The 14,388-nt window shown below is 27.3% G+C and overlaps 2 protein-coding genes across 4 annotated transcripts; one reads left to right on the top strand and one right to left on the bottom strand.

Moving 5' to 3' along the window:
- Positions 1–170: 170 nt before the first annotated feature.
- LOC103576192 (zinc finger protein ubi-d4) lies at positions 171–11,722 on the top strand. 3 transcript variants are annotated; one of them, XM_008556309.3, is made up of 9 exons: positions 171–365; positions 438–547; positions 860–1,099; positions 1,177–1,382; positions 1,473–1,542; positions 3,899–4,054; positions 6,396–6,731; positions 9,367–9,479; positions 9,595–11,722. In XM_008556309.3, the coding sequence occupies exons 1-9, from the start codon at positions 286–288 to the stop codon at positions 9,724–9,726; spliced, it is 1,443 nt and encodes a 480-aa protein (XP_008554531.1). In that variant the 5' UTR covers positions 171–285; the 3' UTR covers positions 9,727–11,722. The 3 variants fall into 3 exon arrangements, with proteins under 3 accessions (XP_008554531.1, XP_008554530.1, XP_008554532.1); XM_008556308.2 differs by having other exon boundaries at positions 6,222–6,731; XM_008556310.3 differs by lacking the exon at positions 3,899–4,054.
- An 83-nt stretch (positions 11,723–11,805) lies between these two features.
- LOC103576191 (iodotyrosine deiodinase 1) lies at positions 11,806–14,366 on the bottom strand. The gene is made up of 4 exons (XM_008556307.2): positions 14,281–14,366; positions 12,846–13,505; positions 12,436–12,752; positions 11,806–12,111 (listed from the first exon to the last, which is right to left on the bottom strand). The coding sequence occupies exons 2-4, from the start codon at positions 13,195–13,197 to the stop codon at positions 11,929–11,931; spliced, it is 852 nt and encodes a 283-aa protein (XP_008554529.1). The 5' UTR covers positions 13,198–13,505; positions 14,281–14,366; the 3' UTR covers positions 11,806–11,928.
- Positions 14,367–14,388: the final 22 nt, after the last annotated feature.

Raw genomic sequence — 14,388 nt, 5'->3', positions numbered from 1 at the left:
CAATAATTATTTAATTAAGGGCAATTTAATTTTAAAAAATTAAATATTTTTTTAATTTAACCTGCTGACAGATCGTTCGTATTCGGGTAAATCCGTAATTCGGAGTCTGCGCATTAACGAAACCCAGTCCAAAGTATTGACGGAGCCGATTCTCGAGCACTTTCGGCTCCTTCTCGGTGTAGCTCGTAACTCGTTTTCACGGGATTCATTTTGCTGTTGTACGTGGTGATAAAGACTGTCGCCAAGACGTTTTTAAAAGGCCCGAGGACGCTTGGGCGAGCCAAAATGACGGCGGTAGCAACGATACCGTCGTCTCACTCCATTATCCAGGTGGTTAATGAAGCGAATTTAAATAAAATTGAGAGGTTAGTATTTTTTTTTAATTTATACTAATATTAATAATAATAATAATATTTATATGAATTACGAATCTGCAGCTTTCTCAACGACACAGCCTACAGGGAAGCCATTGAAAACTCGTCAACGTACAACAGCAGACTATGCCGAGAACGAAGACTCCGTATGCCTTTCCTCGACTCCCAAACAGGTTATTTAATTTAATTGCTCATTTCTTTCGTAGTATTTAATAAATTTAAATTTAAAAACCAGTCCCATGGTATTTAAATGTCAGATAATTATCAAAATTAGGACACTTGGTTATTTGTCGTAAGGTAAAAGACCGATTACTCGCTTACTTTTTATTGGAGTGAGATTAAAATAGTCAATATTAATTTATAAGTTAAATGAAAAATCATAGGGTATACTGATCGAGTTCAGGGACTTTTATTTAAACTCTGTCGGAGTTATTAAATTTTAAAATGGCTAAAAAGTTATAATAATAGTATATTTTTATTTATAGGAGTCGCCCAGAACCATTCGGCTCTGTTTATGTGTTCAAGAGAACGTATGCCTGGTTTATTACACGGTCAAATATACACATATCCTAGTAAAAGATGGAGAAAAAAACGACGCCAGTACCTGATGCATTATTTGCACCCAAAAAGAGGAGTTAGAGGTGATCTAGATGACGGTATCGAAGGAGCTGATGGAATAATGGCGGGTATTAATGATGATTCCAAAGAATCTGCTGCTCTTAAAGGTATTTATCTAAAATAAAAAATATTCAATTATCAATTATTACTTATTTAATTTAACAATAATTAATTTTTTTCATAGACGAGCACAGTAAAGATGGCTGGTACTACGATGAGCAAGATATGATCGATATTGACGCCTTCGACGAGCCAGACCAAGACAGTGATTACGACTACGAGGAGAGTTACAGCAGCAAAAGGAAACGAAGAAGACATCGAGGAAGCGGACACCATCCGGCGAGAAGTCATCCGCCTGCCACCGACAGCCCTGGGACCAAAAGAACGAAAGTAATATCGCCAAAATAACACACACACTAGTACTACTGCTTATGTATTATTAATTAACAAAACTAATTATTGAATAATTAATTTTTTTAGGGTGGCGGACGTGGACGAAAAAAAGCCAACTACGATGTCACTGATTCCGACAAGCCATTCGTTTGTGACCGTAAGTTTAACCATCGATACAACTACAAATGACCACTTTTTTCTTACTTACTCGTTCCATTTTTTTGCAATTACTGTTATTATTCACTTACCACTTATTATTTCCACTAAGCCACACAACAATAATGCGCGTTGCGTTTTTAAATATTTAAATCAGTTCGTCGTTAAAGTACTACTACTGCTACTACTACTACTACTACTATTACTACTACTACTACTACTACTACTACTACTACTATTATTACAACTACTACTATATTTTTTCGCCATATCTGCGCCGGAAGTTTGAATTCCTGCCCTGATTAAAGGGAAGAAAGTCGTTCTGTAATCATAAGAAAAATTATAAAAATCAGCGCATGCGCCATTCTTCCCTTAGGTAAAAATTCAAACTTTCAGGTACAGATCTGGTGAAAAATCGTATTCACACCACGGATAAAAGTAGAACGTCCAATCCGCGTGTTTTTAACCCTAGCCTTCTGCTCAGGTAGCCAATTACACACGCAGATGTCCTACTTTCCTCCTTAGGTGTGTAATATACTAGTTTTTATTACTACAATTAACCGCGCAAAGGTACACTGATTACGTAGGTATTAATATACAAAGGCTCGATCAAATTAATAATAATTATAATAATAGTTACTATTATTATTACTATTATTAATAATCATAATTAGTAAATTAAATGACTGTAGTGTGAACAGATTTTTAACAACAGAGTGATTTAAAATATTACGACAGGAAGCGGTCATCCACTTTTATAATGACACGAGGAGCTTTTTATCCTCTTATTTATTATTATTATCATAGGTTTTCCATTAACTTGCATTCCGTAATATTATTATAATTATTATTTATCTTTTCTCTCTTTAATTTTTTTTTCTTTTTTTTTTTTTTTTTTATTTTTAAATTAATTATTTCATTCATATCAAGTGGCTGCAATTTTTCTTCGAGTTGAAACAGCCAAATCATATTACCAAAGTCAAAAAAAAAACTACCATTAAATTATCATTAGATTTATTATTTAAAAAATAAATATATTATTTATTGTTTTTTTTAAGTTTTAAAAGAGTTTATTACGAGCAAATTGTTAGGATTATTTGAATAAATTAAATATGTATATTTATATTAAAAACAATAATAATATTAAATAAATGTAGTTATTTATTTATAAAATTAATAATTTATCTCGAAGAACAGTGACAGTCACTAAATAATTTAACAATTTTATTTATTAAATTAACGTTTCCTCCCTTTTCAAACAAAATATATAAAACAAAAGTCCTTATAGATTAACTCGTATGTTGCTTGCCATCTGTTTAATTCTTCGTACAAGTCTTGTTATTATTATATATATTTATTATATTATATTAGCAGAGCATCTAAAGACATTTGGTCAACAAAAAAATAAGCTCTTAAATTATTTCATTTTATTACAACGCAACGGCTTATTTATTATTAATTATTATTTTTTTTTATTATTCCATTAATTTATTTATTTACTTTACTACAATTATTTATTAGTAAAAGTTTGTATCAAAATTCACAAATAACAAGAGTCAAAAAAAATTAAATATCAGCTTATGGACATGGGCCAAATATCTTGGGATTAAATTTTTAAACTTTTAAATAACAAATAGTAAAAAATTTAACAAACGGATTGATAATAAATTTCACAATAACAATTTAAATAATTAAATTTTTAAAATGAATAATAAACAAGAATGTGATTGATAGGTTCACTCTGTAGAGAGCTGATATACATATATATTATATATATCTTATATAATTTAAAGTAGGAGTATTACGAAGCATCTCAAGCCTTGCATTGTATTAGTTTTGCTTTTTGGGCTGACAATTTCCTTCACTGCTTGTCCACATATAGAACATATATATTTTACATTAGGTGGATAGGGATGTGTATTAGTGGCAAATCAAAGAGAATAAGTACGAAAAAAAAATTAAAAAGAAAAAAATAGAAAGAAAGAAAAGAAAAATTTAATTATTTTGAATTAAATTTGAAATTAATAGTTTGAGCAAAAGTTAAAGTAGAAAAAAAAAATAAAACGGTGTGCAAACGCTCTCGTACCTTCGAGCTTTGTCCCCTTAATTAAATCCCCCGCCCTTATTTCTATTAATTACTTATTATTATTATTACTATAATTTTATTTCCGATTTAAAAAAAAAAGTCCCGTTAATTTAAAATAAAATAAACTAAAAAAAAATTATTTTTTCTTTTGATCAGTTTTTTTAAAAAAATTCCTTTATTTAAAAGGAAAACAAAAAACAAAAACAAAAAAGACAAAAAATTTTTTTTGCATTGGATGGTTTGGGGGAAAATAGTATTTGCACTTTTGCAGTATGCAGCGCACGGTATAAAACCAGACCTGGTCTGGTCTACCATTACGGTCATTCCCACTCTACTTCCTCTGGTGATCCTGCTAAGGAACTAAGTCCCAGTCCTGCCGAAGTCGAATCACGGAGCGTTGCAGACACCGCTGCTTCGGACCAGCCAGGTTGGACCCAAAATCAGCTCAGTTATCGCAGTTTCCTTTAATAAGACATTTCTCTCTAAAACAAATATTAAAAAAAAAAAAAAAAAAAAAAAATATTAATACAAAGCATTAAAAAATAAATAAGTAATTCCCATCTCTCTTCCTTACTTTTAGTCCAACCGATAAATAAAATTATTGATATCAATTTTTTTTCAACTGAAAATTTTCAAATTTTCATGTTTAGCCATCCATATATATATATATACATTTACATACATAAATTTATATATATATATATATATAATTTTTTTTTAATACTATAAATATATATATACATATATATTTAATATTAAATTAAATTGATAGCAAAGAATTTTTAAAATGATGTTTTTAAAAATGAGATTTTTTGTAATGAAAATTGGAATCTAAAGAGCGAGAGAGAGGGAACTAGAAAAAAAAAGAGAATATGTAAAACGTGTGCATTGCAAAACAATAATATACTGTCTAATTTTTATTGTTCTATACATGTATACTACTTTTTAAATCTTTGTGTTCATAAGATTGTCTCTATATTTCTTTAGTTATTTTTTGATTTGTCTTTTTTTTGTTTAACTTTTGATTTTTATTTATTTTACATATTATATATAAAAACGAAATTATTTTTTTTAATTTTTTTTTTTTTTTATATTTTTATATTATATAATTAGACGCTTGTTAAGTATCACGTTGCATTCACTGACCAAAGAGTTAACGAGTTATGTTTTTTTTTGTGCACCCCCTAAAAATAATTGTTTGAAGTAGACTTAAATGAATAAAAAAATGAATTAAAATGTTTTTTTTTCTTTTTTTTTTTCTTTTAAAAAAAGTATCCATATTTTTTTCTGTTATTTCTCGTGTACTTCCGCAGAATATAATCGAGACGCCTTCGATATCTGGAACTCCTCTTATATTACCAGATAACAAGATACGAATGAGGGGATTATCTCGCGATTAATAATGAAAAAACCACTCGGCCAGTCTTTGAGCATACACATATATTGTGAGAAATATGATAATGCGTTGTCATTTTATTATTATTATTTTTTTTTTCATTATTTAATTACATCATTTAGTTTGCAATGGCATGCAGCACCATACGTTTATTATTATTATTAAAATAAATATAATATATCTATATAATTATATTTAATATATATTATATATATACATAAATAAATTTTCTTTTATTTAATTTCAAAAAAAAAATTTTGTTTCAAAGCGTTAAAAGTATGTGTGTTTTTCATTATTATTATTTATATAATTTTTATTAATTAAAAAAAAATAAATATAATTATTTTGAAGCATGAATTTAATAACTGATCAATGGATGCAACGAGACAATAGATATTAAGAAAAGAACAAGAATCAATATGGATAAAAAAAAAAAAAAAAAAACAATCAAAGAATTATAAAATCAAATGCTTCGTTTGCTTTTACGTAACTAAATTTTATATTAGAAGCGAGTTTATTTAATTTTTGCACGCGAATGCTGAATGCTTCGAGCACGTAAACACACGAGATTAAACGACTTATATTGCAAGTCGCCTGCCTGACTCACGCATTTTTTTTAAATATATAAATATATATATTTAGTAAAGTACTTCACAATATATTTAAATAATCAGATTCAATAATTATATAATAATTAAAAAAAAAAAAAGAAAGAAAACAAAACATACATTTACAATTAGTATTCTTTTGAACACTGGATTTTGGGTTTTTTTTTTTTTTTAAATTTATACACATTAACATTGGTGTTGGTGATGGAATGCTCTTGAAATTTAATAATGCATTACTTTCTACTATTTATTTATCGTGTCAGTGGGGTCGTTCCTGCTTGTAAAAAAAATTGATTCCGTTGTCATTATTTATTGTTAATAATTTAAAAATAAATTAAATTGAATGTCTTGATAATTTTAACTAATTGCCTATAAATAAATAAATTGATTGATTAATATAAATAATATGTGCAACGGAATCAATTGTTAAGATTTAAATAATAAAAAAAGAGTGAGAGTGCGTAAGGGAAAGCAGAGAATGTGAGAGCTAAAAAATAAAATATAAAAAAATAATAATTGTGGAGTCAGTGTGCATGATTGTTGGATAGTGAGAAAAATCGCAACTGGGTATGTGGTCGGTTTGTGATTAGGTGGTACACGTCGGGGTCGACAGAGCACAACTGCCTCGTCGAGTACCTCGAGTCCCTCCCCTGTGGCAAGTACGACCCCGGCTGCCGGGGCACCGCCTCAGCCGCAGCAGCAGCAGCAACAGCTGCCGCCAGCGGTTCAGACGAGTGCCGCTCCAGCCTCACCTACTGTCTCAGCTCCTAAGGATGATCAACAGCAGCCCCAGCAGATGCCTGTAACCTCACCCGGTACCGTTGCTTCATCACCCTCATCACTGAGGCCCGACATCAACGTCCCTGGCATTGGTACCGGTGGTGCTGCCGCTGGAATTGGACTCATCGGTGGTGCCGGGGGCGGTGGTACCCCAGCTCTTGGTGGTAATCATCCAGCAGCTGGACAAATTCACGACAAGAAGTCCGGGAAAGCCGCCCAGCCATCTCCCTACTGCGATTTCTGTCTTGGCGATGCCAGGGAAAATAAAAAAACCGGCGGTTCCGAGGAGTTGGTCTCTTGCAGTGATTGCGGTCGTTCAGGTAAGATTGAGGAAAAAACAAAGCGCAAGTACACGAGAAGGGCCAATCACTATTAAATATTTCATGTGCTTCTTAGATACTTTATATATTTTTATTTATTATTTAGCTTTTTATTATTATTTTTAATCTTTATGTTATTATTATTATTTTTATTATCATTATTAGTACTAGTATTATCATATATTCAGAGGCTATTTATCTTTCTGTTATACTTTTTATAATATCCTCTGCATTGTTACAGGTATTTGTGATTATAAAACGTTGAAGAATTAATAGAAGGTATTATTGAGCGTCAGTGTTTGTAAATTGGAAAAAATATTTATCATGTTAAATTAAAATTTTTTTTTTATTCACAGTAGTAGTGTATGTTAAATTTTTTTTTACTCGTTATTAAAGAAAATTGTTTATTACTTTATTAAGAGTAACAATGCAAAGTTTATTATAAAGTATAGATAAGCTGTAGTTGTTTTCAAATGAATTCATACGCGATTATTTTATTTGCTAATAATTGAACCACGAGGCTGTGTTCATTGTATTATAAATAAAATACTATTATTATTATTATATTTTATTATTAATTAATAGAGACTTGCTTATATCTTATTGCTTTTTTAAATTTATTTTATTATCAATAATTGAAGATTTATTATAATTAATAATAAGTAATAGATCAAAATGAGCTTTATACGATAAAAAAAAAAAATAATAATAATTATACACTAGTCAAGGCAGCAAGATCAAAACATCTATTTGTCAATGGTGCAATTTTAACGCGGCTTAAATTTTTTTTAATTCAATTAATTATTTAAAAAAAACGTAACCGTTAAAAAAAAATTTTTGATAGACAAAAAAAATATAACTGTGATTTAAACACAATTTATAAAATATTGTAATATATAAATTTTTTATAAAAATTAAAATTTATAATCGTAAAGAAATAAATAATTCAGGTATCATTCCATTGACGAAGAAAAATTAATTAAAATAATTTATTGATTTAAATTTCGTACAAAATGTCATTTAAAAGTAACAAATATTTAACATTATCATACATTTATACATGTATATTTAATTTGAATTATTAAGTAATCACTGCGAATATTATTATTTTAATTAACTTACGTATTACTCATTATTGGGCATTAATTTACAATTATATTTTAAATAATTACTGTTACAAAAAATAATAATTTATTATCAGTTAACAATAATAATTAATATGTGAGTAGATTATACATATTTTGTTTCTACGAGCTTATATATTTTAAATATTTAATATCATGCTTCCCATTACTTTTTATTCACAAATGTCAACTTATTATTATTTCTATTATTATTATTATTATCATCAATTTACATACAAGTGATAACGATTATATTTTTAAAAATATTTCCAAGGCCTTACTGAGAAAAAATATAAAAAAAGGTCATACAATAAACGCCGAAATAAAGATAATGATAAAATAAAAAATAATAATAATATCAGAGGAATTAAATAAACTTCATAACGTATTTAAATAAATGTAATGGGAATCAAATATAAATTTAAATTGTATCATAACAATGAGCTTGCCTGATAATGTTGTATACACACGCAAATTACTCTCGGACTTAAATGAGAGGTATTTAAAAATAGTAAATAATTAAAAAAAATATTAAAAAATTAAAAAAAAATGAACCAAGTAATCATAAAATAATAATAATAATAATAATAACTAGTTAAAAAATATATAAAAAAATGAAAAATATTTTCCTCAATGGAAAATTAGTTCCTTCCTGTTATAAAACGAAATGATAGAAAAATAGTTAATTTAAAATAAATAATTAAAGACTTGTTGTTAGGTAATTTTTATTGAACAATATTTAAGATGCTTATCGTAAATATTTGTAATTTGTAAGTAGTGTAATTAGGATAATTAATTAATATTATTAAGCAATCTATTGAAAGTGAGTGTGTGAGACTTTGACTAATAAGTTTAAAAAAAAAAAAAAAAAAAAAAAAAAAATTATAATAATGGTAATTTTTTTTTTTTTATTATGAGTATGCTAAAGAGAGAGTGTGATTTGCGACGTTTATATTGTGCTGCGCAAGAGAAAGAACGTGAACTATTCCAAGGTACGCCCTGCTAATTATTCTTACCATCTATTACTCAAAATGAGAAAGAGACAAACTAAAAATAATAATACGCAACGTCGATTAATTTTATAAATAATAAATGAATTAATTTAAACTAATTTATCAAGATGAAATAAAAAATACTTTGTGCGGAAATATTGTAGCGTTTCATTATTACGGACGTTTAGTGCTGAGGAAAGGTGAAATACACAGTTAATCGCGATAATGATAATAATTATTGTTGTTAATTATTTATTGTAACACAGGGATCAATGTCTGTGTGATTTTTTAATTTTCATTTGAATATTCAAACCGGTTTATTTTATTTAAATTCAAAGTATTTTTGATTAAAAAAAGTCTATATATAGAAAAAAAAGTTATGCGAACATAGCTTGGAGTTCACTGTTCTTCGGCACAAGATAAATGTCCTGGCACCTTTCTGCTCTGGCCCTCCAGTCAAGTCTCCTGCTCCAGTAATCCTTTACTTTTATCCCTGACCAAGTGAAATTACTGTTGTAGGACATCCAACGTGTTTGCAATTTACTGCAAATATGATTGTGTCTGTACGTAAGTACAGGTGGCAGTGTATCGAGTGCAAATGTTGCTCCATTTGTGGTACTTCAGACAACGATGTGAGTATTTATTTTTATGATAACTCTAAAAAAAATTTAAGTAGACGTTGAATTTAAAAAAAAAAAAAAAAATATATTATTTTTATCATAAAAAATATTTGAAAAATAAAATTAGGACCAGTTGCTGTTTTGCGATGACTGTGATCGTGGGTATCACATGTACTGTCTGTCTCCACCTCTTGCATCTCCACCAGAAGGTTCCTGGTCGTGTCGGCTGTGTCTAGCCGAATTTCATCGGCGAGATTGAATGCCGCACTTGTTCTATTACCCAACAACAAAAATAAATAATTTTAAAATAATAAAAAAAAGTCACGTAGGTGCTGATGATGGCCATACTCATGAACGCGCGTTGATACTAGAGTAAATCCTGTGGCAGCTGTTTCCGTCGCACAAGGGCCTCGCTCTCTTCTTTCCGTCTGCGGAAGATCGGGTAACCGTGGAAAGAAAGAGCATTTTTTTTTTAATTAATTAATACTATTACTTTTCCTGCTACTAATAATTTACACATTTATTACAGTATAATTATTTAAAATCGCTAATTTCATAATATAACGTGCGTTCATTTTTTATTTTGATAACTTTTTTTTAACACTCAATTTCTACCGTAAACTTTTAACACTTTTTATTTTAATAATAATAATTATCATTATTATTGTTATTAATTTTAATTTAATATTTCTATGAGAGAATTAATGAATGAAAAAAAAAAATAAAAAAGTTCAATCAGTTTCACACTCTCGTTAATTTATAATTACGTCTCAGGCGATGGTGATCTCACAATTAATAATTAATCTATGTATCTAATTAAACTGATATTGTAAAGTTTTATAAATGACAATGCTACTGAGAGTTCGGATTAATCCATTCAAATAAGTCGATATTTAATTAATTAATTAATAAATAAAAAAGAAAGTGTCCATAAAAATTTTAATCAAATATTTGAAAGTCTTTGATTGATCAATAGCCAAACTTACTAGATTTTTTTTTTTTTTTTTTTAAACGTAATAATGTAGCCAGAGATGGAGACTGATTCGCAAATCAATCGAAACCGTTGTAACGTCTTTCAAGATTTGTCGTGACATAATATATGTAATAATAATAATAATAATTAAAATATGTATTTGAAATTTAAAAAAAAAATAATGTCAAGTAATTATTAAAATTATGGTCTAAAAAAAATATGGACAATATAGTGAAACTGAAAATAGATTATTGTATTATAGATACGACAATACCTTCTAGTTAAAAAAAAATAATAATAATAAAATCAGATTACAATTAATTTATTATTATTAATGAGTGTGAATGTAGCAGACATGAGACAGTTTATAAATTTTAGATAAATTGATTAATAAAAATTACGAAATTTAAAAAAGTGCGCGCACTGAGTTTTCAATTTAAATGAAAATTTTGAAATTTTTATCCTACTGACATTTCATTTAATTATTAAAAAATTTGAAAAATCGCCACGTCAGTTTCATTCAAACTCATTATTATTGCTTTGAATAATTAAATTAACGCAGATTGTATTTTTTTTTAAATTATTTTTTTATCTATGACAGTTTTAAATTGTAATGATAATAAATTTACAATAATTGTCATTATTTAAATAAATAAAAAGAGAAATTATTAAAGTAAGAAGTAATTAAAATTAATGAAAAAAAAAACAAAGCATAATAATAATTATTGTCTTAATTAATTGAAAAATAATGAGCCAAAATAGAAGGTTGTCTTAATCTGTGTAATCATGATACTCAAGCTTATTAAAATTTTAAAATAAAAACTAATAAAAGAAAAAATTAACTTGGATAATTGTGCAGCTCGATGGCGCACTCGAAAACAAGGCAACTTCGCTTTAAATAAGAAAAGTGAAAGCGAGAGAAAGGAATTAAAAGTTTTATAAAAGTGACAAAATGTATAATAATAATAATTACAAATTTTTATTTTAATTATTTTAATTTTTTCTTTTCGACTTGAAAAATTGTTATTTAGCTCAGTATTTTTCTATTTTATACACAAATTGTACTTAATTTAAGTCACTTGTCCCTCGATATTCCGAGATATTGATGATGAATTGCATGGAATTGTATATTATTATATTATATATATAAATGATTAATTAATTAACAATTAAATCACCACAAATCAATTAAATGAAATTATGAAATAATTAATGAATTTATTGTCTTTTTTATAATTATTTCTTGGTGATTCAGGATTCGATTTTTATACTGCTTATTTAAAATAATAATTGTACGCAAATTGCTAATAAATATTAGTTTATAAAATAAGTATTACATAATTTTATCGTTTTAAAAATTATTAACTTTATTTCATTATTTTTAATAATATCCAAGACATCAACTCTATAAAATTAATGGGAAGAGCTTGTTGTCCACCATAATTACCATTAAATTATTTTTATTTTTTAATTATTATTCATCAAATATCAAAATTCAATTAAAATATCTTCCAAAGATTTACGTTCGAGTTTAGGTACAGTGGCATCATCAGCTGGGTAACCAACAGGTAAAAGAAGGCATAATTTTTCATTGGAAGGTCGTCCCAAAAGATTTCTTAGTGCAGGTCCGCAGTTCAAGGGCGTCGATGTGAGTGTAACAAGTCCCGCATACTGAAATTTAAAATATGCGTACTTGTAATCATTAGAAACTAAAAATTGATACTGAAAGTAGCCGACATCTATTGTTTGGATTTTTTTAAAAACGACAAGTCATAAAAAAAAATTTCATCTTTAAGGTAAAAGATCTGTACCCAATCAGAGAACTAGTACCCGATCACTCCATGTATTTATATATCTATATTTAGTAAATCTATGAGTGATCGGGTACTAGTTCACTGATTTTTTGTAATTCTCTATATGTGGATATTTTTTTTTCTAATTGATTTGTCGAAAAAAAATCTCAACAATGACTAAAATAAAATATTTACAGATTACCTGAATGGCAGTGATAAGAATACCGCAAGCAATAGCGACACTCATATCACAGTAGTAATGAATCTTTGGCCGTCCATCAGCCAGCGTGCCATATTTTTGTTTAAATACAATAATTAAATACGGCGCTTGCGTGAGATACTCTTTTATCCAATTAGTCTTTAGCGGTTTCAAGTCCGTCGTCCACTTTTTACCCATACGTTTTTTATAGTTTATCTCTTCTTCTTGCTCGATTATTTCTCTTATCCTCAACTTCATTTCTTTATCAGACACCAACACAAAAGTCCAAGGCTCAGTGTGTGCACCACTTGGTGCAGTACCTTATAGTAATTACAAGTGACCCATTACTAATTATTATTATTAATTAGCCAATATTTTATACACAATAATTATTTATAAATATAAACACATACCTGCTGATTTAATAATGTCATAAATAACCCGCCGTGGTACCGATTCCGAGCTAAAAAATCTGATCGTCCTGCGCGCATTCGCTATTTTATAAAATTCTGCAGCTCTTTTTTCCAATTGATCGGCAGTTGGTTTTTTATAATCGTAAGGAATGTGTTGTAAATTTATTGATAAAGCTGGCTCATCTTCAAACTCTTTACCGTACTCAGTTAAATAATTATTATTTTCATTTCTACCGCTTTCACAATAACTCGCTTTGTATTTTGATACCAAGTTTACAATACTGTAAAAAACGAGTACAATTATTATGCAATAGCCGTATTTCGTCCAAAAAGGAAAAAGTTCTGCCAGCATAATTGAATATATTTTAATTTTAAATATCTTTATCAGTTAATTTGACTTTATTTAGTTTAAATATACTTTGAAAATTTTTAAAAATTATTTAACGTCACTTGTAACTTGTAGCAGTCAATGATCAAGTTAAATTAAATTTGAAATTTCATCCATTCGCTTTTCCCTTTCCATTTTAAATAAAACTCTACTGTATTATTAAATTCAAAGGACATTAATGTTACTCTCTACTCTGCACTCGACGTTTGTTTCATTTTGTTCCACATTCCAGTTTTAATAAATAATATATATGTATATATGAGTACTGATATCTACAAACATAAATAAATAAATAATAAGAGGGGGAAAGTAATGATAAGTGTCATGAGGATTATTAACCATCAGTTCGAAATTTTTTTCATTTATTTTAATTATTCAAAGGCCTTTATATTTTTCCATTGGTTAACGGGAGTTGTCATCAGCTCGTGCAATCATAAATTATGTTTAATTTTAATTGATACATTTTTTTTTATTCTGAAAGTTATTTAATTATTTATACAGAAAATTTTTTAATTTATATAAACAAATTACTTGTCAGTAAAATTAAAATTTTTCAAAAGGAACAAATATTTTTTTGAATTTTTAATATGCAATTCAAATTCAAAAATTCTTTATTATCTGTTAACTTTCGCATTATTTAAATCTTCATGTCATTATAATTTTGATCTTGAAATTGGCAATCAAAAATTTTCGAATTTTAGAAAATTCAAAAAACTGTAGGTGCATTATTTCACATATTTTTTTTTATAATTTATCGTTTTGAAAAAGTATCATTTATAATTTGGAATATCAATTTTTTTAGGCTAAAAATTTATTTTTAAAATTTCATTTAGCTCCCAATTGATAACAACTGAGTAATTTTTAAAAAAATCTACATGTCATCAAAATTATAACCCCGTTGTCCTTTTTTCAATTAATACCCTAATTTTTTTGAAATCAATTACTAAAATTTTATTGCTATTGACAGTTCAAGGTCATTGTGAATTTTCAAAAAGTAGGGGGCGCTGTCTGAGAAGTTTTAATAAAAATAAATTATTTTCCAATTACTTGTCATAAAAAAAAATTTCAAATTTAAAAACTGAAAAAATGTATTTTTTTATAAATTTTAATGATTAAACTTGTGGCGCCACCAGATAACCAAGTGGTACGATTAGA

This window comes from Microplitis demolitor, chromosome 3, assembly GCF_026212275.2.
Source record: "Microplitis demolitor isolate Queensland-Clemson2020A chromosome 3, iyMicDemo2.1a, whole genome shotgun sequence".
Lineage (NCBI taxonomy): Eukaryota > Metazoa > Arthropoda > Insecta > Hymenoptera > Braconidae > Microplitis > Microplitis demolitor.
This window is presented reverse-complemented; position numbering and strand designations above follow the sequence as displayed.

Coding starts and splice junctions, on each gene's coding strand:
- LOC103576192 (XM_008556308.2), top strand. CDS start 286: ATGACGGCGGTAGCAACGATACCGTCGTCTCACTCCATTATCCAGGTG. Junction 4,055..6,221: donor CGCTGCTTCGGACCAGCCAG/GTTGGACCCAAA, acceptor GTTTGTGATTAG/GTGGTACACGTCGGGGTCGA. Junction 9,480..9,594: donor GTGGTACTTCAGACAACGAT/GTGAGTATTTAT, acceptor AAATAAAATTAG/GACCAGTTGCTGTTTTGCGA.
- LOC103576191 (XM_008556307.2), bottom strand. CDS start 13,197: ATGCTGGCAGAACTTTTTCCTTTTTGGACGAAATACGGCTATTGCATA. Junction 12,753..12,845: donor TGACATTATTAAATCAGCAG/GTATGTGTTTAT, acceptor AATTACTATAAG/GTACTGCACCAAGTGGTGCA. Junction 12,112..12,435: donor TTCTTATCACTGCCATTCAG/GTAATCTGTAAA, acceptor TTTAAATTTCAG/TATGCGGGACTTGTTACACT.